General features: G+C 46.8%; 3 protein-coding genes across 8 annotated transcripts; 2 read left to right on the top strand and 1 right to left on the bottom strand.

Moving 5' to 3' along the window:
* The first annotated feature begins 570 nt into the window (after positions 1-570).
* On the top strand, positions 571-12,845 carry LOC144200092 (fibroblast growth factor 12-like). Of its 3 annotated transcripts, none has more exons than XM_077721990.1 (5): positions 571-870; positions 8,071-8,181; positions 8,961-9,064; positions 9,653-9,851; positions 10,554-12,845. In XM_077721990.1, the coding sequence occupies exons 1-5, from the start codon at positions 843-845 to the stop codon at positions 10,745-10,747; spliced, it is 636 nt and encodes a 211-aa protein (XP_077578116.1). In that variant the 5' UTR covers positions 571-842; the 3' UTR covers positions 10,748-12,845. The 3 variants fall into 3 exon arrangements, with proteins under 3 accessions (XP_077578116.1, XP_077578117.1, XP_077578115.1); XM_077721991.1 differs by lacking the exon at positions 571-870 and adding an exon at positions 1,053-1,555; XM_077721989.1 differs by lacking the exon at positions 571-870 and adding an exon at positions 6,187-7,494.
* Positions 12,411-24,918, top strand: rsf1a (remodeling and spacing factor 1a). Of its 4 annotated transcripts, none has more exons than XM_077721987.1 (24): positions 12,411-12,557; positions 13,606-13,849; positions 13,933-14,646; positions 14,732-14,975; positions 15,075-15,288; positions 16,919-17,148; positions 18,472-18,563; positions 18,656-18,748; positions 18,825-19,030; positions 19,108-19,226; positions 19,328-19,414; positions 19,505-19,587; positions 19,663-20,038; positions 20,293-20,821; positions 20,902-21,085; positions 21,155-21,352; positions 21,424-21,528; positions 21,593-21,672; positions 21,754-21,981; positions 22,244-22,299; positions 22,371-22,542; positions 22,618-22,829; positions 22,894-23,082; positions 23,168-24,918. In XM_077721987.1, the coding sequence occupies exons 6-24, from the start codon at positions 16,995-16,997 to the stop codon at positions 23,827-23,829; spliced, it is 3,825 nt and encodes a 1,274-aa protein (XP_077578113.1). In that variant the 5' UTR covers positions 12,411-12,557; positions 13,606-13,849; positions 13,933-14,646; positions 14,732-14,975; positions 15,075-15,288; positions 16,919-16,994; the 3' UTR covers positions 23,830-24,918. The 4 variants fall into 4 exon arrangements, with proteins under 4 accessions (XP_077578113.1, XP_077578112.1, XP_077578111.1 ...); XM_077721986.1 differs by having other exon boundaries at positions 19,505-20,038; positions 21,754-21,802; positions 21,872-21,981; XM_077721985.1 differs by having other exon boundaries at positions 19,505-20,038; positions 21,754-21,802; positions 21,869-21,981.
* LOC144200091 (pannexin-1-like) lies at positions 12,943-16,384 on the bottom strand. The gene is made up of 8 exons (XM_077721988.1): positions 16,234-16,384; positions 15,197-15,386; positions 14,996-15,111; positions 14,725-14,918; positions 14,235-14,519; positions 13,888-14,110; positions 13,620-13,827; positions 12,943-13,422 (listed from the first exon to the last, which is right to left on the bottom strand). The coding sequence occupies exons 2-8, from the start codon at positions 15,375-15,377 to the stop codon at positions 13,346-13,348; spliced, it is 1,284 nt and encodes a 427-aa protein (XP_077578114.1). The 5' UTR covers positions 15,378-15,386; positions 16,234-16,384; the 3' UTR covers positions 12,943-13,345.
* Positions 24,919-25,131: the final 213 nt, after the last annotated feature.

Raw genomic sequence — 25,131 nt, 5'->3', positions numbered from 1 at the left:
GTTCTCCTTAACATGGATTTGAATAGTCATTCATTTATTTCTCCAATTACCCATTGTAGTTAGAAATTCTCATTTCGGAAATGAAATATTGGTATTGACAGCCACTTGAAGGAATTGGTTTACATTTTATAGACTATCGGAAATTGTGTTCGTTTTAAACTCATTGGCTGCCATTGATGGCTATAGACGTCCCATTCATTTTTACTGAGGGTTGGCAGCATTGAACATAGTATATTGTAAAATAAGACCTTCGTGGCTGCCTGCCCTCCCTGTCAAAACAGATTAGACGTTTACGACCGTCAATGGCTGCCAAATGTGATCACTCTGCCAACCCTCCCTGTTGTAATGGATTGGATTTCTAAAGTACTGCCAATCGCAGTTCATGAGTTCATTTTTGTTTAATGGAGTGCAAAGTGGTTATATGACATTATTTCTATTCTAAATCGTTATTTTAAAAATAGCCGCAGACTGAAAAAGGAGAAACTGGATGACGAAAAAAAAAATCAAAAAAGGGGGGGCTGTTGGGGGGAGGAGAGAAAGTGAGGGAGGGGAGGGGAGGGGTGGGGGGAGAGAGAGAGAGGCGCAGGTGAACGCAATAGCCTCGGCGGGAAAACAAGATCTTACATCCGCCGCCTCTCCGCTGATTTTCCCGCTTTTTCACCCCCATTTCGGCTAGCTAGCTTCCCCTCCGGACTAGTGGACATTGTCGGCCGGCTACATCGACGCAGCCTTTCCCCACCCGCCGGCAAACGCGCGTGTCGACTCGCCCTTCCGAGTGAGAGGAAAAGGCGACGACGAGTGGATAAACGTCGGACTGCGCTGCCGAACCGAGCCGAGTCGACATGGAGGGCAAAGAGAAGGCACCTGCAGGTAGGAATGGGGTTAAATAGGGAAATGGCCGCAAGTTTTAATGTGCGGGATGTCGGCCGGGGAAGTTAGGGGAACGGAGGGTGGGGACCACCGCGACGGCAGGGAGGAGGGAGTGATGCATGTTGGGTAGAAGTGGACTGTACTGCGGTATCCTCAATGCAGCTCCCCGGTACCCTAGGTGTGGTTATTATGGGATGGAGTGCACTCAGTCTGCGTGTACTGCCTTTTCAGCAGTAACCAAAAAAGAAAACAAAACGTTAATGCGTCGAACAGGCGACAGACAGGTGGGCTGAGGGGACAAAATGGGCTATTAAATAGAACAATTGTCAAGTAGAAGTAAAGCAAGTAATACCGTATGGGACGCAACCATTTTAGTTTAGACGGGGGTGTAAATAAGGGAGCAAGGCGGGAAAAGCTAGCAAAAATGGGAACTTCGTCGAAGTTTGTCACAGAAGGAGACAACAGGAGGTTACGGGATACTAATGAGTATTTAAATGGGCGCTGAGGCAGACAGAAAGGGGTGAAAATTGCTTGTAAACAGATATAAAATGTGTACAGTCTGGTTCGTTATTGTACATTCTTGAATTGGTCAAAGTTGAATTCAGACAAGGCCTAAAATGGAAGCCGTAGAAGTATCCTTTGAAGAACTGTGTATGCTATCATGTTCGTCCTGCTCAAGAAAAAGGTAAGAACACTTTTAATTCTATGATTATGTGCCTTGAAAGTTGTTTATGATGTAAAAAATGTCTAAATTATTGAGCAGAATTGTTTGTACTACGAGTACAGTGCTTGAAATGATATAGAAGGGACATTTTTTTTAAAAGTGTTAGCTAACCACTCCAGCTCAATGCTTTAAACAGGCCTACTTAAAAAATAACCCTTAAACAAAAAGTATCATTGGAACCACACGAACCAAGCCCTTAAAGATGAGGTATTTTCAATAGCCTACTAGAGCACAGAAATAGATATAAAAACCATTGCGCTGCCAAAAAATGCTGTAAAATCTCTTGGGCAAGCTATTTGAAACTATCCACTACTAATACACATTGCTAGTAAACATGGACGCCATGTGAGCTGTTAAACAAATCTGTAATAAGCGTACCGACGACCCAATATCTTTTCTTGGTAGGAAATTTCACGGCGTATCAAGTTTTCCTTTTACCGGGATTCCACTTGAGTCGACATGATGTGCAATAAGAAAGCACTTAGTTGCCGGAATGCTATCACAAAGAACACACTGCTGAGTCATTCACACTTTTTACATTTCGAGTGTTTCGCTGACATGAGCACAGCTTTCCTTCACTTCCTTTTTCCTCGAGGGGGGCCGAGCCGACGTCTCCGTCCGACTGTCAATGCGTAAAAGAGCATAAATGCAAAGTAGTTTAGCTTCAGAATGTGGAAAATGAAACGGCATTCTCTTGCTAGTGTTTCATCTTTAGAGCAGACATCAGTATGTATGTGTGTGTGTGTGTGTGTGTGTGTGTGTGTATTGATTGCGGTATGAGCTTGACACCGTTATGTATTGTTGTGACCCGTTGCCAGTAATCCGAGAGACTTCATGCCAGAGGACGAGTGTGTTTTTCTTGTTAGCTTTCTGTCGAGACATCTAAACACGATGTAACAGAACCGGAACCGCCTTATACGTAGCATGTTTTTTTGTTTTGAAAGATTTGTAATCCGACAGGGACATAAAAAAAATCATGTACAAATCTGTGATCTGGGATTTCCCCTCAAAATGTATTTGATTGTCACTTGCTAAACTTCTTAACAGATTGTAGTTTGTCAGTGCCAAATGCACTTTGCCAACTTTACTGCCAGATTATCGAAATAATGCCCTTAATGAGCTTCAAATGACTTTGTATCTGTCCGTCACCATGAAAAGGGCTCACTTTTCGTGGCATCCGTGCTCGTTAGTCATAGTAAATCCCTTTTACAGTATTTTTCTACTCAAAAATTGAGTTTCGTTCACTTTAATGAAGTATTCCTCCACTTACTGGAATACTACTTTGAATTAATGTCAGTCACTTTCCAATCATTCCTACTAATAGGATAAATCCCTCATAAATAGTGCAGGTAATGCCAAATACCAATTATTCCTAGCTAAATAAATACATTTTAATAGGAAGATTTTGGAGTTGGCTAATCTCTGCTGCAGTGGCTTCCGTTGTAGGGAGAGGTCAGGTTATGTGCTAGAAGCCAGAGGAGAATCTAACAGCCGTTGAGTGTTCTCCATCGATTAAAAAGTCCCATTAAGTTTAAAATATATGACTGCGCCGCCATGGATCATCAGCGCTCAAGTGCAAGGACGACGTGACCGCGAGGCCTCCTCGCTCGCGCAAATGCTTTTACAGGCATGTCGGGAACTTAACCCACGCCGCCCTGACCGTACGGCCCTTTTAACGCTAAATGCTAGCGCCGCGGAGACCGGTGGAGGGCTAACGGAAATGAGCGACCATGCGTTTTTGAAGATTTTAGACTGAAATTTGGAGGTAAAGTTTCTATAAATACGGCTAATTTACCCAAATCAAAAGGTAGCAAATGGCATTTAAGTCTTTATTTTTTGTTCAATCTGCTTTAGAATGTTGCTAATTTGACCAAATTTGGCTTCCCTTTCCCCACACAAATGTAGTATATTGACAAATCATTTTTGTGAAACTGCTAATGTATAAATAGTTTTATTTTTCACTATTTTTAATTGCTTGATTGGGATAGGTCGCAGCAATTGTTTCCATTTTTTAAGGAAAACAGTTCAATTAATTTTTTTCTGCATAATTCTGCATATTCTGAAAAATATTTTTGTTTACTCTATATTCATATATTCAGTAAATAAAAAGGAAAATCTAGCTTGTCAGAAAGTCCAAATTAATAAATCTCATGAATTAATTTGCAGCAATTCTACTGATGATGTCAGAGTTTGACTACTGCATGAACAACAGCGCCCTCTATCAGTGTTTGCGGTATAGTCCCGATATAAATAGTCCCCTTCCCGTCCCAAAATAACTTGTCTCCTCTTACGTTCTCCAACCTCGACGCAGATCACACTCTCTCGCGGAGACGAATCGGGACATCTTCATTTCAGTTCAAGTCCAAAATAGCCACGCGCTAAGACCACCTCAAAGTCACCCCCTCAAGTGGCGGCCGAGGGGGTCACAAATGTCGGCTTTCTCATTTATCACCCGCGACATCTCAGCGCGTTGGCGACTAAAAGCCATGTTGTGAAAACAGCTGAGTGGTGTTACTTCAACATACGGGCGTGGAGCGCCACTCGTCACGCTCCACGCCAATCACCCATTCCCGCATTTGGCCCCGCGACCGATCGTTCGAAGGGATCTCATGGGTCCGTATTGCGGTCTTTGCGAGAAATCCAGCCAGGAAATGCGCCCGGATGACGGCGACGTTGTCAAAGAGCGCCGCCAGCCGGGTGAGTTGTCACCTGGGTGGCGTCAATCACCGTCAATCGCGTCGCCGTTTGTCTCTCGCTCGTCACAAAAATTCCTCCTGTGAATTCGCGCTAATTTTCTGTCCTCACAACAACAAAAATAGAAAAAAAATGTCAATTTCATTTCAGATAATAAGGGAGAAAATGCGTTTTTGACACATTTTTGCTAGCGTAGCCATCTAGAAAAAATAGAATGTAATTCAGTTTAAACTCCATACTATGCCTCAGTAATATGAGTCATTCCTATTTGAGGATAGCAAATAAATCAGTATCTGTACTTATTTATTTATGTATTTTTTCCTATTTAGATGTTCCTTCTCTGACTCCCTCCAGCAGAGTAAACATTGTGATGTGAGAAATCCACACCGTTACCTTTTCTCTTTCTTATATAAGTTGATGTGAATTTTAATGACTATGACAAAGCGATGCGGCGAAACGTGAGCAAACTGAGACCACTCACTGCTGCTTCTTGTTGTTTTCACATTCATAAATGTTGCAGTAGCACAGCGTCCTCCTCAATTAAGGATTTGGCATGAAATATTTAAAAGAGCCACTCAAAGTTGGGATCTACTTTCATACGCTGCTCTTCACTTTGCGTGTGTAATAACTAACTTGCTCAATTTAAGGTTGCCTTTCACGGCGTCCAATCCTTTCCCTCTCAACTGACAGTCTATCTCTCTCGCTCTCTCACCCAACCTTAAAAGCAGTGAACCTTTTTTTACTGCAATCTCTCTTGCCTCCACCAGACGGCGACATTTTCCCAATTCTGGTGTAACTCCTATCTGGTGCAAGTGAGTCACTATAACCCCCAATAATACTCTGAATTTTGTATTTAACCCTTTGTCTGCCACTGACAATGATAGAAATACTTAATACTTGTGTTTCAGTGCCAATAACAAACATTTTGCTCCATCCGTCATGATTAAGCTGACTTGATCTTGCCTTAACGATTATTGGCGTGTGTGAGGTTTCGTCTTTAGCCTTCGACTTTATTCTGCCCCCTGATGTTGGCACTTTGTGTATTGATTAGGAAACATACCTGCAGGAGTGTGTGATGATGCAGCATAGCTGCTCCACGTTACAACAATACGTAATTGAAAGAGGTGACCTGTTTTCTTTTTGTTTTTTTCCTCTCTTCTTCTTAAAGATGAGATTCCGCTTTATACGTTGTGTATGTGGTTGTCCCCGTGGCCCTTGGTGTGTGCGCCCCGGGCAAGCTGATTGGACGTGGTGGATTAGTTTTTAATAGCATCAAAGTGTTGGTGGCGCTCGCTGAAATATTCAGTGAACAGCCCAGTCAGTGTTGGGCTAGCAAACATTTGGATCTTAAAAGCCGCGTCTGCTTGTGTAACGTTCGTTGTTCTCTACGTCCAATCCCAAGGGGGTCTCGGGCTGAAAAGATTTATTATAGGAACTCGAGTATTGACTACATTTGGAGGAGAAGAAAAAAACATTTTAGAAGTGGACGGGGAAGGCAACGTGACCACAGAAAGTCCCAAGCACAACTGCATTCATTTTTCATTGTTATTGACGACAAATGCGACTTTTCTCATTTCAAGGAAGGCAAGATTGGAAAGAAGGTCCTAATTTTGGCGAAAACCAGGAACCAGATCTACTTTTCAAGCCTCCCGAAGCCCGCCAACCTCAAGAAAACGACTGCCATCCCCAGTTTTGCCTTTAAAATAAGAAGATTGGAGTCTAAAATGGCTATGACGTCAGTACAAAGTTTGTATGCAGAATCCAAGCTTGTAAGAAATCCAGCTCAAAGCCTCTTGACTTGAAATATTTTCAAAGTGCTCTGCGGAGTTTGGGGGAGATGCATCAGCAAGCTTTGAGGAGAACACAAATACGCTTCCTTTTTCTTAGTTTGCGACAAACACTCAACGGCATCAGAGTGGAATGGATTCCTTTCCAACTGGATTTTTTTCCTAGTTTGTCCACTCCGAGTCGGCGTTTGTCGACGGAGCAGAACGTTGCGATGTGGGAGCCACATGAAACATCAGGCTGACTATTTTTAGGAGCTTCTTCCAAACCAACACCTCCCTCCTCCTCTCTCTCTCCCTCTCTCTATCTCTCTTTTTCTCTCTCTCTCGCCCTTCTTTTTCGCCCCTCAGAATCCCAGCGCACTTGTGAGCGACCAACCAAGACAAAGCCCCATCGAGCGACCAGTCGGTGGTCCACACGGACTATATTTTTCCCCGGTCAACTTCCCCCCCTCCTCGGTTGCCGCATTGTGTGAAGTTGAAGCCGCAGAACAATCTCCTGCCGGGCACGCAGACCCCCTTTGCTGCCGTCCTTATGAATATTGATCAAGAGAGCCAAAGCGGAGGTATGTTTTTCGCCGGTGGAGCTTTTTTGCCACGGAGAGACAATACCCAGGATGCATGGTGACCGCCGTGGCGCTGAACATGGATAAAGGGAACATTTTTGAATTTTTTTCCATGCAAGTTTGTGATGACATGATCATGTCATGGAGGTGAACTAGATTTTTTTTTGGTGCTTTTATGGTTGGACACAACTTTTAAAGGCTTGATGGAAAGAGTTGTCGACGTTATTCTGATGTGTCATTCAAGGAAAAACTATAGACCTGGATTTACACTCCAGTCTGGAAAAGAGGATTTTTTTATCAAGGCAATTTGTGTCTGAAAGCTAACCTGGAAATGGACTTGATGGCAAAGAAGCAGATATTATCGAGGATCCTTCAGAGGGGGAGGAATCTTCTCCAGGTTTGGTTGCTTCATTTGAGTTTTTAGACCATATGTTCACAGACTTTTTGACTACACGCTGAATGGTCTCACGGCTGGAAGAAGCGGTCTACAAAGTCAACTTGGACATCACAAGCTGTCTCCATTCCAACTTTTCCACCAAAGAGCTGAAACGTCATCATGAAATTTCTTCTGCTCAACGCCATGAAGCGACAGCAGTTGACACTCTTGTACTCTTGAGCATGGTCCTGGACTAAAATCTGCCCCGGTGGCCGTCAGAGGTCATGGCGGCGGCCATCGCCAGTTCCCTCATCCGTCAAAAGCGTCAGGCCCGCGAGACCAACAACGAGAAAGTGGCCACCAACAAAAGACGCTCCAGTCCCACCAAGGACTCCAAGTCTCTCCGACACATTTTCAGCGTCTTTAGCAAAGTCCGATTTTGCAGTAGCGGCAAGAAGAAAGCGGTCCGCCGGAAACCAGGTACGCTTGAATCCACCTGTCCAGATGATGTGCTGCCGCCCTTCCCAGTTCAAACTGGGATTTGACATTCTCCAACAAATCCAAGTCAGTCAGAAAACTTGATGATTTTTTTTAGGTCACGTTTGCCTCTGAAGTAATGTGACAAATTTCACCTTATACATTTATGAGCTGCGTGTTTCCACAGTGATGCTCTAAAATGCTTCTTAAAGGGGCGGGACGCCATTTCAAACATCTGGAATTCAATGAGTGTTATTATTATTATTTTTTTGTGATGGCTTATTGGTCCAATGTCTCCATTATTATTTATTTATTTAAGTGTCAACACGGTAGAGTTGATGAGTATTTATATTTGATTCAAATTGATATTATATAGTGGCCATATTAGGCGCTCGGGGGGACATTCAACAACATGGCCGTGGCCGCGCGTGTCATTGGTGGCGTTAACGTCAAATATAAGCCTGCCTTTGAATTATGAATGCGCTAAGAGTGTTTAGAGTGGACAGACGGATGCCGTTGGTACAGCAGCACTCGCTCTAACTGTACTTGTTCTTTTTTTTTTTCTTTTTTGGGTTACAGAGCCACAACTGAAAGGCATCGTGACGCGTCTGTTCAGCGAGCAAGGCTTCTTCCTGCAGATGCAACCCGACGGAACCATCAGCGGGAACAAGGACGAGAACAGCGACAACAGTGAGCCTACTCAAAAGTGCAAAACTCACCAAAACGTAGCATATTAGCCCGTAGCACCTTGAGTGGCGTCAAGATCAAATCCCTTCCGTCATTTTCCTTTATCCTGACAAAGCTGAATTGGTTTTGGTTTCAAATCACATCTGCGATTTCAAAGCGTTTCCAACAATTCTGTTTGAACTGAAATCAAAGCGCCAAAGCACCATCTTAAAATACGTTTTTCTTTCTTTCTCTCCCTATTTATGCTAAGTAAAAAACTCCACTCATTTAGACCTGGAGCGCCATTGACGTTTCTAATTGATAAAATAGCTCCAAAATAGACACCTAAAGAAGAATTACATAAGCTGTGCAGTACAAATACAGAAAGAAGAGGCGAGCGGGAGATTCTATGGGTTTTTTTGTTTCCCAGTTCTCCCTGAGAGGATTAACACCACGGGTTCTTTCCTCCTCCTCCTCACCCACAACGCCGCGCTCCTTTTGGTTTTTTTTATCTCGTCCACGCCGATTAGAATCGTCAACGTCCGTCCAAAAACTGTCGGCGTTCTTTTGTCCGACCCGCTTACCGATTGGCTCCCCCCCCGTCGCTTCCCCCGTGTCTCCAAGCGGCGTTACGCAACCATCGGGGCTCACGTAGACCTCAGCCAAGCTTGGAAAATGCTCACCAATGGAAATGGAATGGATTTGATGCCTGACGTTGGAGCGATTGATGTTGTTTTGAAGTGGTGTCTTTTGTTGTGTCTTTCTTAAGTCGATATCGTTGTGGTTTTTGTGTGGGTCGGCAGCTCTCTTCAACCTGATCCCGGTGGGATTGCGGGTGGTGGCCATGCAGGGCGTCAAGGCCGGACTCTACGTGGCCATGAACGCCGAGGGCTTTCTCTACACGTCGGTAAGGACCGCCCCCTTTCATTTCGTCTTGTTTAAAGGAAAAATGTTAAGTAATACCTCGTTTATCAGGCTTATTTGGGTTCACCATAGATTGCAATAGCGACCATGTTTTATTTCATATCATTTGGATTATTTTGGTAATAATCAGCATCCGTCTTTTGTTAGCGCCCCGTTATGGCCTCCAGATGAAACGTCAAAGGCTGCATTATGTAACAGTAAATAAGAAGGATTCCATTAATTAGCCAGAGATGTTGAAAAAGCTCATTTGTAGCAGCTCCAGTGCCAAACCACGGTTAGCATTTGAAGCGGATCAGACTTTCTGTCCTTGTTGTAAGCGTTTTTTCTCGCTCCGCGGAGCTCATGATGCCGTTGCCGCCTTGTGCATAATTCATCTGCTTCTGCTCGCATCAAATTTTAAAATATCATTCTTTGCTGACTGAGTGGCGCCCGACATTTCGTGTTGCCTTTTGCATATGCTGCAATTATCTGAAATATTCAATAGGCTCCACCCCTTTTTATTTTGTGATACAAAGGGGATCTTGTTTTTTTTATAATATATCTAATATATGTATGTTGTTGTGTTTTTCAGGACATCTTCACGGCCGAGTGCAAATTCAAAGAGTCCGTGTTTGAGAACTACTACGTGATCTACTCGTCCACGCTGTACCGTCAACACGAGTCGGGTCGGGCCTGGTTCTTGGGCCTCAACAAGGACGGCGTGATCATGAAGGGCAACCGGGTGAAAAAAACCAAGCCCTGCTCTCACTTTGTTCCCAGACCCATCGAAGGTATCTTCACTGACCTCATTTTTCTACACGCCACAACTTGAACTATTTTAGCCGCGCTAACCCAAATGGGATGCTACACTTTCTCGTGGGATGGAGACACTCTAGACAAAAGGCCTCAGACGCTTGTCTGACTGACCAATTTTCCATTTCCAAGCCATCATTATACTGGATGATGTGCTACATAATAAGGCAACAGAAACTACAAAATGCTACAAAATTTGAATGAACTATTGACATTTTTATATGCACTTTTAAGCCATTTTCACTCCCACACATTTTTATCAAAAGGCATGTTATAAAACAAAATATACCTAAGTAATACTCGTACTTTATCTGTTAGCTTTGCGATTAGCCACTCGTGACTAGTGCTAGCCTCGTGCTAATTGGCATGGTATTTTGGCAACAACAATAGCATAAGCGCTCCAATAATAGTCAACACTTCAAGAACTCCATTTAAAAAGAATATATATAATAATAATAAGTTATCCAACATGCAAAATGACTTTAGGGCCCTCCCTCCCTTTCTTTTGACTCCCATGACTCTCATTTAAAAATACCTGTCGACTTCCTTATCTTATTCTTCCTTCGACCTTGACCTGAACATACGGAGGAGATACATTAGCGCACCAAAACGTCCTCATTTAATGGCTCTTTTTTCTGTTTTGCTTTATTTATTGACTTGTTTTTCCTTTTTTTCCCCAGTGTGCATGTACAAAGAACCGTCGCTCCACGAGCTGGAGGAGAAACTCCTCCAGACTTCGCGGAGTCCCACCATGAACGGCGAGGAGCCGGCCGGGAGCCCCCAGAGGGCCGCCGCCGAGGGTCGCCACGAGAACGGCCAACGAGAGGACGACGACGATGACGACGGGGACTGCACAGAGCGGGAAGGCTCGTAGCCTGCGGCGCCCCCCTCTGGAGGAAGGCCCGCGCAACGCCCCGCCCCCCTCCTCACCCACCGTTCAGCACCCGACGACCAACGCCATGACGACGGAAACGCCAACCCCCCCAAAAAAGGGCAAGAATCTTCTTCCCACTTTAATTTTTTGTTTCCTTTTTCGGCGATGACGATTTCCATTTTATGCAAAAAGCCGGGAGGCTAGCACATGTCCTCTCCGCCGTCGCCGTGACGACAGAGCGTTTCTTCCGCTGAGAACTTCCAAGCTTTAAGCCATGTAGAAACATCCATCAAAGCGTCATAGCTGCTTCTTTTTCTTTTCTTTTCGCTCACAAACACTTTTGCACTTTTTAGTGGTCGATCACACTTGAGCGTTTTTGTGATGCCACGCCGCAGCCTTTAGCCATGCTTTTAATTTGAAAAGCCCAACAGGAAAAGTTAAGCAGTGAATGAGTTAATAGTAAATATTCTTTATTTTTAAAATAACTTTCTTGCATTTGAGTTCAAAAATAGTCATTTCAAGTCATTTTCATCCAAAGTAGCAACATTAAAAAAAATACAAGCTGCTAATATTTTATTCTCAAAACCAGTCAATGGCAGTCAATCGCTATATTAAATATGACACATTTTTTTCATATTTACTGATTTTCATTTTAAAAAAGAGGAAACAACTCATTTATTTATTTACATTTTGCGATCTTTAGGCCTGCTACTATTATCACATTTGCTCAGAAACTGCCATTCAATAATTTTTGTCTTAAAGAACTTTTACAACGTCTTAAATTTCACATAATTTTTAACCTCTTGACGTCTATCGCCGTCAATAGCGACCAATCCTGTAGGCATGGCCTAAGACTGCTATTTTACCCGCCAAAAATCACGCTCGTCTGAGAAGGATTATTGTTATTATCATTATTTATTTTTTAATTGTGACTGGATGCTGCCATTGCATGCCGGGCCACTAGTGGGCGCCGTTAATCACGCAGATGAGCAAGTGCGCATGTTAAGGCGTTTATCGTGATTGTGTGCCGACTTTTGATTGGGTTCAAATCCAAATAGTTCGTATTCGACAATGCGTAGGAGCCAATTGTGCGGTAGAACATTGATGATGTCATTAAGCTCTTCCAATCATGTTTCAGCTGACGACAATAGACATCCAATCCATTCAGCCCCCGGAATAGATTGGATGACTTTTGTCGGAAAATGCTACATTTGAAGAATATCCAGAGTATGAAATCAAACTGCATATCACCATTATCATCTTTTCCACCTGTCATGACACTGTAAAGTCTTAAGGGGGCGCTGCAATGTGCGTACCAAGATGGAAGTCACTCCTCGTGTATTTTGAAACTTCTGCTGCTACAGTAAAGATTTAGGAGTGGTGAGTGAAAATCATTTTTACAATCATGTCTTCCACCTTTCACGCAGGAAAATTATCGATGACGCGCTAACACAAAAGGCTTATTTTCTATTTTAAATTTTTTTCTTTTTTTCCATTCGTAGGCAAGCGTAAAAAAAAAAACTCCCAAGAAACACCAAATTAATTTTGTCACAAGATCAGCTTGTCTCTCCCTGACTGTTTTTTCTTTTCTTTTTATAGCAATAACTAAAAATATACCTGCATGTGACCCCCATTTTTTCTTTCTTTACAGCAAAACCACGGGAAAAAAACTGACAAAATACTTGCATGTGACTCCAAGAAAAGTGACAACCCAATTGTGATGCATGCCTCGTCTGTCATATCGCGTGACGCCGACCAATCGCAATCCACGCCGCTTCAAAGTACCTCATTGGATGTTGGACACTTGACTGTAAGTTAAGTTAATACTATGTCTTCTCTAATCTTTTGGGTGAAAAAATGACAAAATCTGACCTATGTCACATCCATCATTTTAAAAAAAAAACGTGAGGCACGGAGTGATGATGTCACAAGCCATGGCAGCTGTTGAAACGTCATCCATCCCGTCATATATCTTTTTATTTTTTTGCATTGTGTCCGCAACACACTCATCACGTAGTAGAAAAATATCATTGCAAATACTCGGTCGGCCGCAGGATGAAAGATTGAGAATTCTAATTAAAAAAACCAAACAATGACATTTCACGCTTGTTGTTTTTATTGCTTCCAAAATAGTGTGTAAACATTGACACATTTTGAGGCTAACGTTTGCTTTAAAATAAAACATAATACCAAAATACAAAGCACTCCAGCAACTACTTTATTTACCAAAACGACAGACACCACAAAAACACGAGTACCGATTGAGAGCTTTGACCAAAACAACAACAAAAAATAGTTCAATACATTCAGGCAACCAGTAGAAAAATGCACAAAAAAATGACCTTCTCATTCATTGGTTACAACCAATAAATCGTACGCGAGTAAAATATCCGCACCAAAAAAATGCACCCGACCGACACATAGAAATGTAAGAAACAGTGCAAATAAATCCATCAAAAATTCTGACCACGTCAGTTTGCGATGGTAGAAACGGTCGCGGTACATCCCATAATAAAGCATCTCAAGGCAGCAAAAAGTACACAAGACATGCAAATGAGTTGGATGGATACGCAAATGCGCTGAAAGGCTGGCGTCCAATCACATGGCTCGCTGGCGCAGAGCTCCTCCCTCGCCGCCCGTGACGTCGCCGTTGCCCGGCAACAGGGGACTCAACTCTGTCAAGGAAATGTGGGGCTTTTTAAAAAACATTCTGGGATTGAATGGAGGAAAATCTTATTAATGAATTCACTTTTCAGGTTGGAATTTCTTCAAAATGAATGCACTTTTCAGGCACGCCTTTCAAAATAAAACTCTTAATCGTGGAAAAAAGTTTCCAAATTTCAGCTCCTTCGTTTTAGCACCCTCTACATACCCTTCATCTCCATCCCGCTGCCGTCGTCTCGTCGCCGCTGGACCGCCTCTTCCTCCTGAACGACCAGCCGATCGGGTTTGGCGGCCACTTGGGCCGCTTTCCTGGCGTCCACCGTGTCCATCTTGACCAGACACAGCGTCTGGAGGAGCCCCATGGCGTCAAACTCCTCCCCCGAGGATTCGCCGCCTTTCTTGAGCAGCTCCAAAACCTGTCAAAAACACGTAAAAAAGGTAAAGCCATGTTTTTTTTTCTCCTCCAATTTTCCCACCTTGATGTATTTGTAGGACTTGAGCTCGCTGATATTCTCCTCCAGGAAGAGCAGGTAGAGGGAGAGGTCGTCCCATTGGCCGCCGGGCGTGGGCAGGACGCTGACGGTGGGCAGCGATTGGTAGGTTTCCAGGAAGCTGGCGTGGCGCCGACACAGGAGCGGGCGCAGGCTGGCGTAGATCACCACGGGGATCAGCGCCGAGAAGATGATCAAGTTGACCAGGCTGTGGAAAACAAGGCTACGTTCTGTTGACTATGGTCTGGCGGCTTCCACCTTTCAAGGTAAGACACATTTTGATGTATAGGACAAGAGCCACTGCTTTTGGTCCAGCCTTCCTTCCTTCCTACCTGAGTAGCGTGAAGACTCCCACGGCGATGAGCTTGCACTGCACCTTGTCGGGGACGCCGGAGTCGTTGGCCAGCAGCCCCACCCTCAGCGTGCAGCCAAAGTCGTCGGTGAGCGAGGCCAGACGCAGGTAGTAGGCCAGGTACAGGCAGGCGCACAGCAGCGTGCTCAGCGTCAAACCTCGACACAGCAGGTAGCGGGCCAGCAGGGTCCGCTGGCTGCGCTTGGTGGTCAGGAACTTCTCCACCAGCGGGTAGTTGAAGCAGCCCTCCGTCGGGTCGCCGCAACTTACGTCGAACGTAACAATTTAGAAAATAATCTTCTAGTAGAGTAGCCCGAAATGTGATTGGAGGGTAGCTTCATGTCAATATCGAGTCGCCGGCAAGTCTGTTATCATCGGTTCGACTTCCAAAGGTAGGCTCGACCAAAAGTGGTATTTTTGAAGTACAAAACAAAGTGGTGGCGGCGTGTTTTTTAAGTGTGTGCGTGTACCTTTCAGCTCCCTGTAACCCGGCGGCGGCGGCGGTCATGCGCTTGGCCAGCGTGACGGCTCGGTTGTAGCAGCGGTCCAGCTCCTCCATGATGAAGGCCAAGTCCGACTGCAGCAGCGGCGCCGACCAGAACCTCCAGAAGAGAGCCGGGCTGTACGTCAACATGGCCACCAGCAGCAGGATGTACGGGAAGAACTGCGGGGCGCGGAGGGGATGTCGTCAACGGCCGGGCCGGCACGTCGGGGCAAACTGGTGAGTGTCCCGTGTCGTACCTTGTGCAGCCACAGAGGCAAGGCGTGCGTGTGCACCGACGCCCAACAGTACGAGTCCACGTACGCCGCCTGTCGCCAGGAGAAGTTGCTGGGGGCGAAGCAGCTGATCTGCGTCCCTGGAGCCGAGCCACAAACGACAAACCAGGGTCACCACCGCCACTCCTCGGCGCTGCCGGGCCGAGGCGGAGGAAGGGCGCCGACCGACGGAGACTTCCTGCGCGAAGGCCAGCGAGATGAGGAGGAGGGGGAGGCCCACCGCCACGCAGGTCACCATCTTGTCCACCGCCAGCTCGGTGCGTATGTTGCGGTATCGGGTCTGGTTGGGGTCCTTCAGCAGGAAATCGCTGAACACGTACTCGGTGGCCACGTGGGCGATGGCCATGCTGACGCTCTGGGATGCACATTTAACACGGCATCCATCTTGTTTAGCATTTTTGGGGGTGTAACATTGCAAGCCTGTTATTACGACGCGACACCAACGTCTAGACTACGCACGGCACGCGCTCCAAGTTACCAAACACACAATGTGACTCATTCGCCGCCATTTGATTGACACCTGACGGCCATCACATGCAGCATCTTGTGTGGTTTTAACTCATTCGTTGTCAATCTACTACTACTCTCAGCGTGTTTTTTAGTACCATTTGGCTTTTTGGCTGCTATAAATCAAACCAATATTCTGTATATAATTATGATCGCAACCGTTAATATGCGTTTTTATTTATTTTAATAGTCAATGTAGGGTCTGGGTATCAATACACCATTTTGCTTCGCACAAACAAATTAGAAATGTTACAAATATATAGCAGACGTGAACAGGCTTGTCTCGGCATCTCTGCATCACTTACATTACATGTGCAGCTGTTTGCTTGCAGTTTAAAAATAAAACCAAACACAAAAAAGGAGCTGCAACGAGGAAATAAACAATAATAATAATAATTTTATCAATAGTCTATGAATGTACCAAAAAATAAATTTACTTAGCGTCTGAATTTTTTTCTTCTATTCTCATTTTTAAAAAGTGCAGTGAAATAGATTTCACTTTATAATTACACTTATTATTACATTTCATTGAAAGCGAGCAATTGTAACAATATGACTTGAATTGCCAAATTAACAGAATGTACCTGAATGCATATTCGTCGATCGAGATTGTAATGACCATTGATTAGGGTTAGCAAGAACAGCTAGTTGAAATCACAACATTTTGATATTAAAGTTTCAAAATGAAATCTTACCTCTGAGTACTTGAAACGCCGTGTACTACTTGGACATTTCTGTTTAAAAACGCGTTTAGTAACGAGGACGAGCTATACGATGTTAAATGGTGAGCCGGGCGAAAGATTCAACAGTTGGAACAAAAGATAACTTTCACTCCCCTTCCGGTGCGCTTCACGGACCAGGCGCGAGCTCGGATTTTTCAGACTAACCATGTTTGTCAGGAAACGTTTCCCCTCAACAAACCCTTCAAAAACTTACACAAGTCACGCTTCGTTTTCTCCAATTTTTATTAATAACTACTTAAAATACAAATTAAAAGTCGTTAAATATTATAAACATAAAATACAGGATTTACACCAGATAATAAAAAGTGGCCCCCGTTCAAAATAGATTGAACTTCCACCGCTGTAAAAATACTTTATTATTTTTAGTGTTGTAAGTACTTATATGTGAAGTATATTGCGTGGACAATGTGATCAACTCATTTTCACGTTTGTTTCGTTAATGCAAAAATAAATCAATCAAACATGCTGGAACGCTGTTGTTGTTTTTCTATCGCGACAAACGTAGTCAAGTTAGAACCACTCTCCACAAATAAGACCATATATTTTCTGTGAATATAATAAAACACATGAGAAACTGTCGTTATATCTTTAATGCTGAAAAGCTTACCCGGAAGTCTTTGTCTTTCTACCAGCGCAGGTTTTACCCGGACCAGTGTCCCCCATTCATTCCCGCAATAGCGGCCCTCCCCTCCCGCCTCAGTCCGCCTGGAAAGATGGCTGCTCCGGCGCTGCTCAGGAGCTCCGAGCCGGCGCTGTGCCCGAGCTTCGCGGAGGTCTGCTCGTTCCTGGAGCGCTACGGAGCCGTCCTCGACCTACCCGAGATGACGTTCCCACAGATGGAGGGTTACCTGCGCGAAAAGACGTCAGGTAAGAAGCCCATTTTGTTCTAATGTGGCGGAGGGAAGTAGTGGTGGAAAAGCTGCGACACTCGGAGCCCGGCGGAGGAGAAGGAGGGGGGGTTACACGGGCACCATCACGCGAGGATGGTGAGGAAGATGTTTGGTGACCCTGGAGAACAACACCGCCTCCTACGACGTCCCAGCCCGTAGCATCGTTTTTAGCTTTGCTTCTCAGTCTTCCGCCATTTGCCAAACGAGCCCCCAAAAATGAGTACAAGTTCCCAAGTTTAGAAGCTGAAAAAACCGCCACTGTAGCTAACCCTATGCTAGCATCTACCTACCCCTTAAACAAAAACACTTCTTTTTTTGTGAACGTGGATACAAAGCCTACGGGTTAAATTAAAATGCTAGCCAGCGTCGGCGTTAATTTAGAGGTCCGACACTTTGTGTAAAGGGTTTAGGAGGGAAGAAGAACAAAAACAAGACTAAATGTGTGATTGTAAAGAAGGTAGCCATGATGCAGTTTCTGGAATTCGCCAGCAATAGGGAGTACATTTGAATGGACGTTTTATATCAGGCTTTTTTGTCCATGTTGCCGTTCGTTGTCGTTATATATTCGTTTCGTTTAAAGCCAAGGGGGAGAAATGTAGTTAAAAACTAGATGCCATTTGGTGGCTGTCAAATTTGCGCCTGCGCAGTCGCGGCCTGTAGCGCTCGCTAGCTTGAAAAATAGCAAAGATGCTGAGAGTTAATGTAAGCGTAATTTACAACTCAATTGCCGTCATTTTAGAACCAGAAATTCCACTTTTATTGTTTCTCCTCGAGTATAGAATGCTTGAGCATATATGCTGAATACAATACTTTGTTTTCAGTCTTAAATGTGTCGTTAACGCAATTTACTACAACACGTCCTACTCAAGTGGAGGATGTATACTTGAATTTACTGTAAATAATTATCTGATAAAGTACCAATTGCAGTGGTTGTGGTTTAATTCCGTATGTTTGCGTTATAATCGAAGTGCGGGTGTTAGGTTGATTAAAAGTCATTAAACATTTTTCTTGACGTCATATATCGTAGTGTTAACTTCAAGGACAGTTGGAAAAAAGTGATTTAAAATGCAGGTCAACGTGAAGTATAATGTTTCAGTGTGCAAATTGCATATTTCTTGGAATTCATTAAAAAAAATCTAAATTGTCTACTTTATGACGGAAATAAGCAAAAGTAATAAAACTACTGTCACAAAAGTGTTGTTATCAGGTCAGTCTATATCTCTCTCTCTGATATAGTAGTAAAACTGGAGTGTTGATTTTCTAATGTTAAATTTTCTGTCATGTCCCCCTTTTTTTCCAGTTCCCAAACCTCTCATTGAACTCCACGTCAAGCTGCTGCGAAAGCTCGGCAAGTCCGTGACCACGGAGCGCTGGGAAAAATATCTGGCTAAGGCAAGCGTAACGCGCACCACATCCAATTTTGACATGTGCCGCGGGTGAGCGCTAATTCCGCTGGGTGCTTGTTTTCTTTTTTTCTTTTCTAGATGTGCCAGGAGCTGAACAGCGCCTGGGCATGGGAACTGGAACAGAACGGGTACCAGGGCATGTCCATGGAGTGCAAATCCAGCATCCTTAAAGTATGGCAACTTTGATTTTAACTTCCTCGGATCTGAACAACCTTACCATTTATTCTTTTTGAATGTGTGCCCACAGTATTTATGTGAGTGTCAGTTTGATGACAACCTCAAGTTCAAAGCGGCCATCAACGAGGAGGAGCCCGACAAGATGCGTCTGCAACCCGTGGGGCGGGACAAGCAGGGCCTGATGTACTGGCTGCAGCTGGACCAGGAGCAGAATATCCGGCTCTACACGGAGGAGCAAGACGACTCGGACGGATCCACGTGGAGGTGCATCGTCAGGTAACTTGACCCCAAGGGAATGACAGGTTCGGAGTCCATCTGGCGCTTTCCTTGAAGCCTCCCTGCCGTCTTTTCAGGACCCGCAATGACCTGGCCGAAGCTCTGGAGCTCCTCAAGGCCCAAGTTTTCCCGAACCTGAACCACGAGCAAAAGCCGGGCCAATCGGGGAGCAGCAGTCCCGCCGACAGAAACGCAGGTGAAATTTAATGGGATGATAGACTGACTTTTTTTGCAATAATTTCAATGGAAAGCACAATAACCACTAATTTTTCGTTTGTTTCTTATGTGCCAAAAAAGGTGACCAAGACGTCAAACTTGGTGACATTTCGGAGGCCGTCTCTGATGGTTTGAAAATTGAAAAGGAGGAAAAGCCTTTAAAACAAGGTAAGAAACTATTTTGTTCATTTAGAACTCATTTCCAAATTTTTAAGATTTTATAGGACACCCAAATAAGTGAAGTTTTTCTGCTTTTAGAAACTCAGGCGTCCTCCGAAAACGTCAAGCAGGAAGCCAAAGAAGAGAAAAGCGGCGAACGAGCGCCCGGCTTCGATAACCACGTGAGCACCATCACCTCCGTGGTCAAATCCGAGCGCAGGGAGGCCTCGGTGCTGACCGGCGCCGCGGCCAAGCAGGAGGAGGTGGTGGAACGCGCCGTGGTCAGGAGCAGCCAGCAAGCCAAAATCCCCCTGAAAAAGAGAGAGCTCAAGCTGGCCGAAAGCTTCCACGGAAACCACCTGGGTAACAATAACTGCAGCAGCAGCAGCATCATCGTGTGCAACCCCGCCGTCGTCCAGAGTAAGGACACGTCCCCGGCGGCCCCCGCCGTCCCACAAGGCACGGCGGACGCTTCCGGCGGACAAACGGCGTCGCAGCGGCTCCCGGAGCTGACCAACGGGAGGGCGTCCGTGGTGTCGCATCACGTGGGCGTCATCCGCGGACCCACGTCCGGCGACGAGAACGGCTGTAAAGCGGCGGAGGAAGACAAGAATGTGCAGAGCTGCCACGCAAGTAAGCAAAACAGAATGGATTTAGACGTATATCTTCGTCGTTGAAACAGTCGTTCCATAAATGATAGTGTCAGAAGTCCCTTTTTTTCGTGACTGCTGCGTTTTGAAAAATGACCACTAGGTGGTGCAAAGGCGCACGTGACAAAGAGTGACAAGGCAGTTATCGTAAAAAATGAGCGATAGGTCAATATGATCCGTTTCATTGTTTATTTAAAAGATCAGATCTTTGTCCAAACATTTAATTGTCCATTGCAGAAACGCCAGAGCTGGGACGCCAGTCGGTGCTGGTGAGGAACGAGCCCGTCGCCGCGGAGACGGCGCACCGGAGTCCAAAAACGGACAAGGACCCGGACGAAAGCCTCCCCCGGGTGGAGGACGCCGACTCGGAACCCCGAGAACTTTCTGTGGATGAGGAAAAAAGTGAAGACCGGCGACAAAACGACTGCAGTGTTTTGGAAAAAGAGCCGGCGGAGCACACAAAAGAAGGACAGGAGAAGAAGAGAGAGAATGGCGGACTACCGGAGCCTGAGGAGCGGGAGGAGAAAGAGGAGGAAAAAGAGGAAAGAGAGGAAAAAGAGGAGAAAGAGGAAAAGGAGGAGAAAGAGGAGAGAGAGGTGGAGGGCAAGCCGCCACGGGAGGAAGCGTCCTCGGAACTCCAGAAGGAAGGAATCCGCCTGAAGATCAAGATCCCGCCTCACCGCAGGAACAAGATGAAAGCCAAGGAGCAGCAAAAGGAGGCGCCAGAGGGAGGGAGATCACTTCGGAGGTCCGCCAGAATCTGCAGGTTGGATTTTTCATTCATTCTTTGCTCGCCGATTGTGCCATCCATTCGCTAATCTTCTTCTTCTTTCCACCTCCGAGTAGACCCAGTACAAAAGCCACCGAACGCCCCAAACAAAAAGGCCAAGGGAAACAGTCCAGAGAAGATGACGAGGATGAGGAAGAAGAGGAGGACGATGAGGAAGAGGGAGACAAGGATGGCCAAAAGGACAGCGTCACCGCTAAGAAAGACGGAAAAACGACCGTCGTCCAAACCAGGAAGCGCAGGGTACGGCCCAATGTCGTAAAGGCGGGTCATGGCTCGCCACGTCGATGTTGACATTTTCTCTCCCTCCAGGGGAAGCGGAGACACGGCTGGTCCAACGTCCGCGCCAAACGTCGCAAACCCAACGAGGACGACGTCGACGGCGGCGGGGAAAAAGCGCGGGAGGAAGGCAGCGCCGGCGATAGCCGCTCGGACGACTCGTGTCCGTCGGAGGATCTCCCCAAGGAGGACGCCTGCTCCCACTGTGGTCTTCCTAACCACCCGGAACTGGTAAGGACCTCCATTTTGGGTCAGGGTGTCTTTCACGAGATTCAACTTGTTTGAATTGTGCCATCTTTTAGATTCTCTTGTGCGACTCGTGCGACAGCGGCTATCACACGGCCTGCCTCAGGCCGCCGCTCATGCTCATCCCGGACGGCGAGTGGTTCTGCCCGCCGTGCCAGCACGTGAGTCATACCTCGGCCTCTTCCTCAAATAGTCAACTCATCCTCCAATGATTTGTGTTTGCAGAAGCTGCTGTGCGAGAGGCTGGAGGAGCAGCTGCTCAGCCTGGACAGCGCTCTGAAGAAGCGAGAGCGGGCCGAGAGGAGGTAGATTGCCGAAAACTGTCGCTATCTGCTGCAAAATGCCGCAAAACAAGTCACACATGAATTTGTTTCCCTGCGCGATAGGCGGGAGAGGCTGGTGTACGTGGGAATCAGCGTGGAGAACATCATCCCTGTAAGTGGAAGGACAAAATGGCCGACGGCCCAGAAAGAAGAAAAAGAAACATCTTTTGTGTACCAGCAGGGGGACGAGGGAGAGGAGGAAGACGTAAAGGCGCCCAAGAAGAAAGACGCCAAGAAGAGTAAAAACCTGGGGAGGAGGTCCACCAGAACCAGGAAGAACATCAGCTACAGGTGACGTTCATTTGCGAGAGTAGAACGAAAAAATGTGTGAAATATTGAATGTGGCACCCAAAACAAACTAATTCAGCCTTCATCATGTTGCATTTCTCATCTTTGCCACTAGAGGGTGTAAAAGAGTGGCTTTATATGTCTATTTATTCATGCAATCTAAAAATAGATAAGAGGATATTTACGATGAAGAGACACATTTTGATCATTTTCAGGGCAAAAATGAATTGACTGGATAAACAAATGCCTCTTCTTTTCTTCTCAGATTCGACGACTTTGATGACGCCATCGACGAGGCCATCGAAGAGGAAGGCGACGCGGGTGAGTGGGCGCCTCGCGCCTGATCAAAAATAATATTTCGCCTGGCAGTGAATATATTGAGGTCCCAACAGAGGGAGTGACAGACCTGGTCGGCGCCGCCTTGTCCGAGCGCGGCGCCACGGCGGCGGGCCGCCGGCGACCGGTGACGCTGGCCGCCCGAAACAAGAAGCGGCGCCGTCTGAATGACTTGGAGAGCGACAGCACGGCGGCGGAGAGTGAAGACGACTTCATGCTCAGCAACAGGTCCAACGCCGTCAATTCTTTGCGTGCCGTCCACCACCAAAGACGTCCAAATCGTAACGGTAATTCCTCCATCAGCTCCGAGGAGGAGGAATTCGCCGGCTCCGCCTCAAACGACGAAGAGGAGGAGGAAGAGGACGAAGGGGGCACCTGGGAGGGCGCCAAACGGACGGCCAGGGCGCCGCCCAAACACAAAGCGGGCCGACCCCCCGGGCGACCGCCGGGACGGCCTCGCCGGCGCAGGCGCTCGTCTGACGAAGAGGAGGAAGAGGAGGAGGGCAGCGATGAAGGTGAGTCGGCGGCGCGATTCCCCCCCCCCCCGACCTGTGGTCTTACAAACTTGTTGGTGGTCAGACTGGGATCAGTACAGCGACACGTCGGACCAAAAGCGCGGCGGGCTGAGGCGCGGCCACCGGCAGCAGGTCAACTACCGCGAGACCTCCGTCTCGTCGGACAATTCACCCACGTCGGCCCGCCCTCAGAAAGAAGGCAAGGCGTGCGCACGTCCGCGGAAGGAACGCCTCTCCAGCGACTACAGCGACTGTGAGTGTGGCTGCCGTCCGGCCAAATCATTTCCAAATTGTCTATTGGTGACCGCAATGATGGAATCTGACCTTTTCCCTCCTAGTGTCAAATTCTTCGCGGGACTCCGAAGAGGACGACCGGGGCGGTCGCGGAAAGCGAGAGAAGCCCAGGCCGCGCCGCCAGGGCGCCGAGGACCAGCGAGCGGCGGGGCGGCCTTCTCTGGGGAAAGAACGGGACCGAAGGAGGCGAGTCCGGAGGTCGCCGAGAGAGGAGGAGGAAGAGGAAGAAGAGGAGGAGGAGGAGGACGACGGCGACGGTGGCGACCCGGCCAAAATGGGCAGGGGGAAGCGGCGGGAGATGCTGTCCCAACGGCGGCGGAAGCGACTGGCTCAGATGCTGAAGAAGCGAAGACCTTCCACCGACGAGTCCGGAGAATCGCCGTCGGAATCCTCCTCCTCCGAGGACCGCCCGCTCCGGAAAAGACTCAACCGCATCGACTCGGACGATGAGTCGGACGGGACGAAAGACGACAGCCCGGCCGACGGCGAGGATGAGCCGGAGGGCGCGAAAGATGTGGGTCGGGACCGGGGACAGAGCCGGGAACGGCCCGAGGACCGGCCCGAAGGGACGAAAGACCAGAGCGGCGGCGTTGGCGGCGACCAGGACGATAACAAGCCGGACAAGCCCAACGGCCCCTCTCGACCCCAGGAGGGAGAGGCCAAGTGGGACTCTGCAAACTCTGTCGGCGCCAGTCCGCGCTCGTGATCTCCTCCCAGAACGGCGCTTGTCCAACTTTTGGCCAAATTCCAGCGCCCGCTAAACACGCCCAATCCCCACTAGCAACAACCGGCACCCACCCGTGCACCGGAATGGGACTATTTTGCGCCACTAGGCATCCAGGGTTGAAGTCAAATATTTTCACCTTCTAAAGGGCATTCACTAAAGTTAGGGGCCGCCATTGACGGCGCTGGACGTCCAATCCGATTTGACTTTGAGGGGCCAACCATCCGAGCAAAGTCCCAATGGCGCACTGGATTCTATCGAAACCAATTCCCCGGCTTGTCGTGAGCGTAAAAGAACCGTTGGGCGTGACCGAGTGACATTTGGACACTGCTGTACATCTCTCTATTCTTTTTGTAAAATAATAGATGTTGCGTTTTAGTCCTCCTGTAAAATATAGTGTTCTATTTTCTCTATGAAGGAGAGGAGCAATGCGGTGGTGAGTGGACTTATGGTTGGCCCATGTCGTGCCCGGGGTACCCAAGAGATTACTTGCAAACTTTCCGTGGGAATCCATCCAGGGTCGAGGGTTCGAACCCAGGTCGGTTCTCACTGTGTGTAGTTTGTGCGTGGGTTTTCTCTGGGTACTCTGGTTTTCTAACATTTGTAATTGTCAATTATGATTGAGATTGGTCGTATGTCCCATTGTACCGTGCAATTGGCCGGCGACCAATTTAGGACGCCCCCCACCTGGTGCCCGTCGTTAGCTGGGAAAGGCTCCAGCACCCCCCACTGAGGCAACCTGGCATACAAGTAGAGTTCTACTACTCTAAAGTATCCATTTTTGCTCCCTTTTGATCTGATTTTGTCTTTTCCAGCCAATTAGAAGCAAACAAAACAGCTTTTTTTTGTCTTAATCGTGGATACAGGGGCGGATTCTGAATCTCACGCACGCGCACTTCCAGAAAATAAGCCTTTGTATTTCCAAAGTGCAACTTAATAGGGATGGAAATGGAGCCTGATGGGATTCGAAGGCGAGACTATGTTGTTCTGTTGCTGTAGTGTCACAATAATGTCACTTCAATGTTGTCCAAGTTATTAAAAACCAGCACTGCGAGCGTCTCCTCAAAAATACCCAGCAACTGTGTGTCTTTTGTACGATCGCTCAGGAGTGGCTAAAGCTGAACGTTACTATAAATGACGTTTTGTTTAGTTAAAACGTCACTTTTAAGGCACGCCTGTACCGTATGCAAAGTAGTGCGATTGTAGCTTTATTTAAATGGCGGACGTGTTGCGTAACTCCCGCCGATTTACAAAAACACGCCCAGGAAAAACTCAGGGGAAGTA

The sequence above is a fragment of the Stigmatopora nigra genome, chromosome 8, assembly GCF_051989575.1.
Source record: "Stigmatopora nigra isolate UIUO_SnigA chromosome 8, RoL_Snig_1.1, whole genome shotgun sequence".
Lineage (NCBI taxonomy): Eukaryota > Metazoa > Chordata > Actinopteri > Syngnathiformes > Syngnathidae > Stigmatopora > Stigmatopora nigra.
Note: the sequence above shows the minus strand (reverse complement) of the source record. Positions and strands in the feature narration are given on the sequence as shown.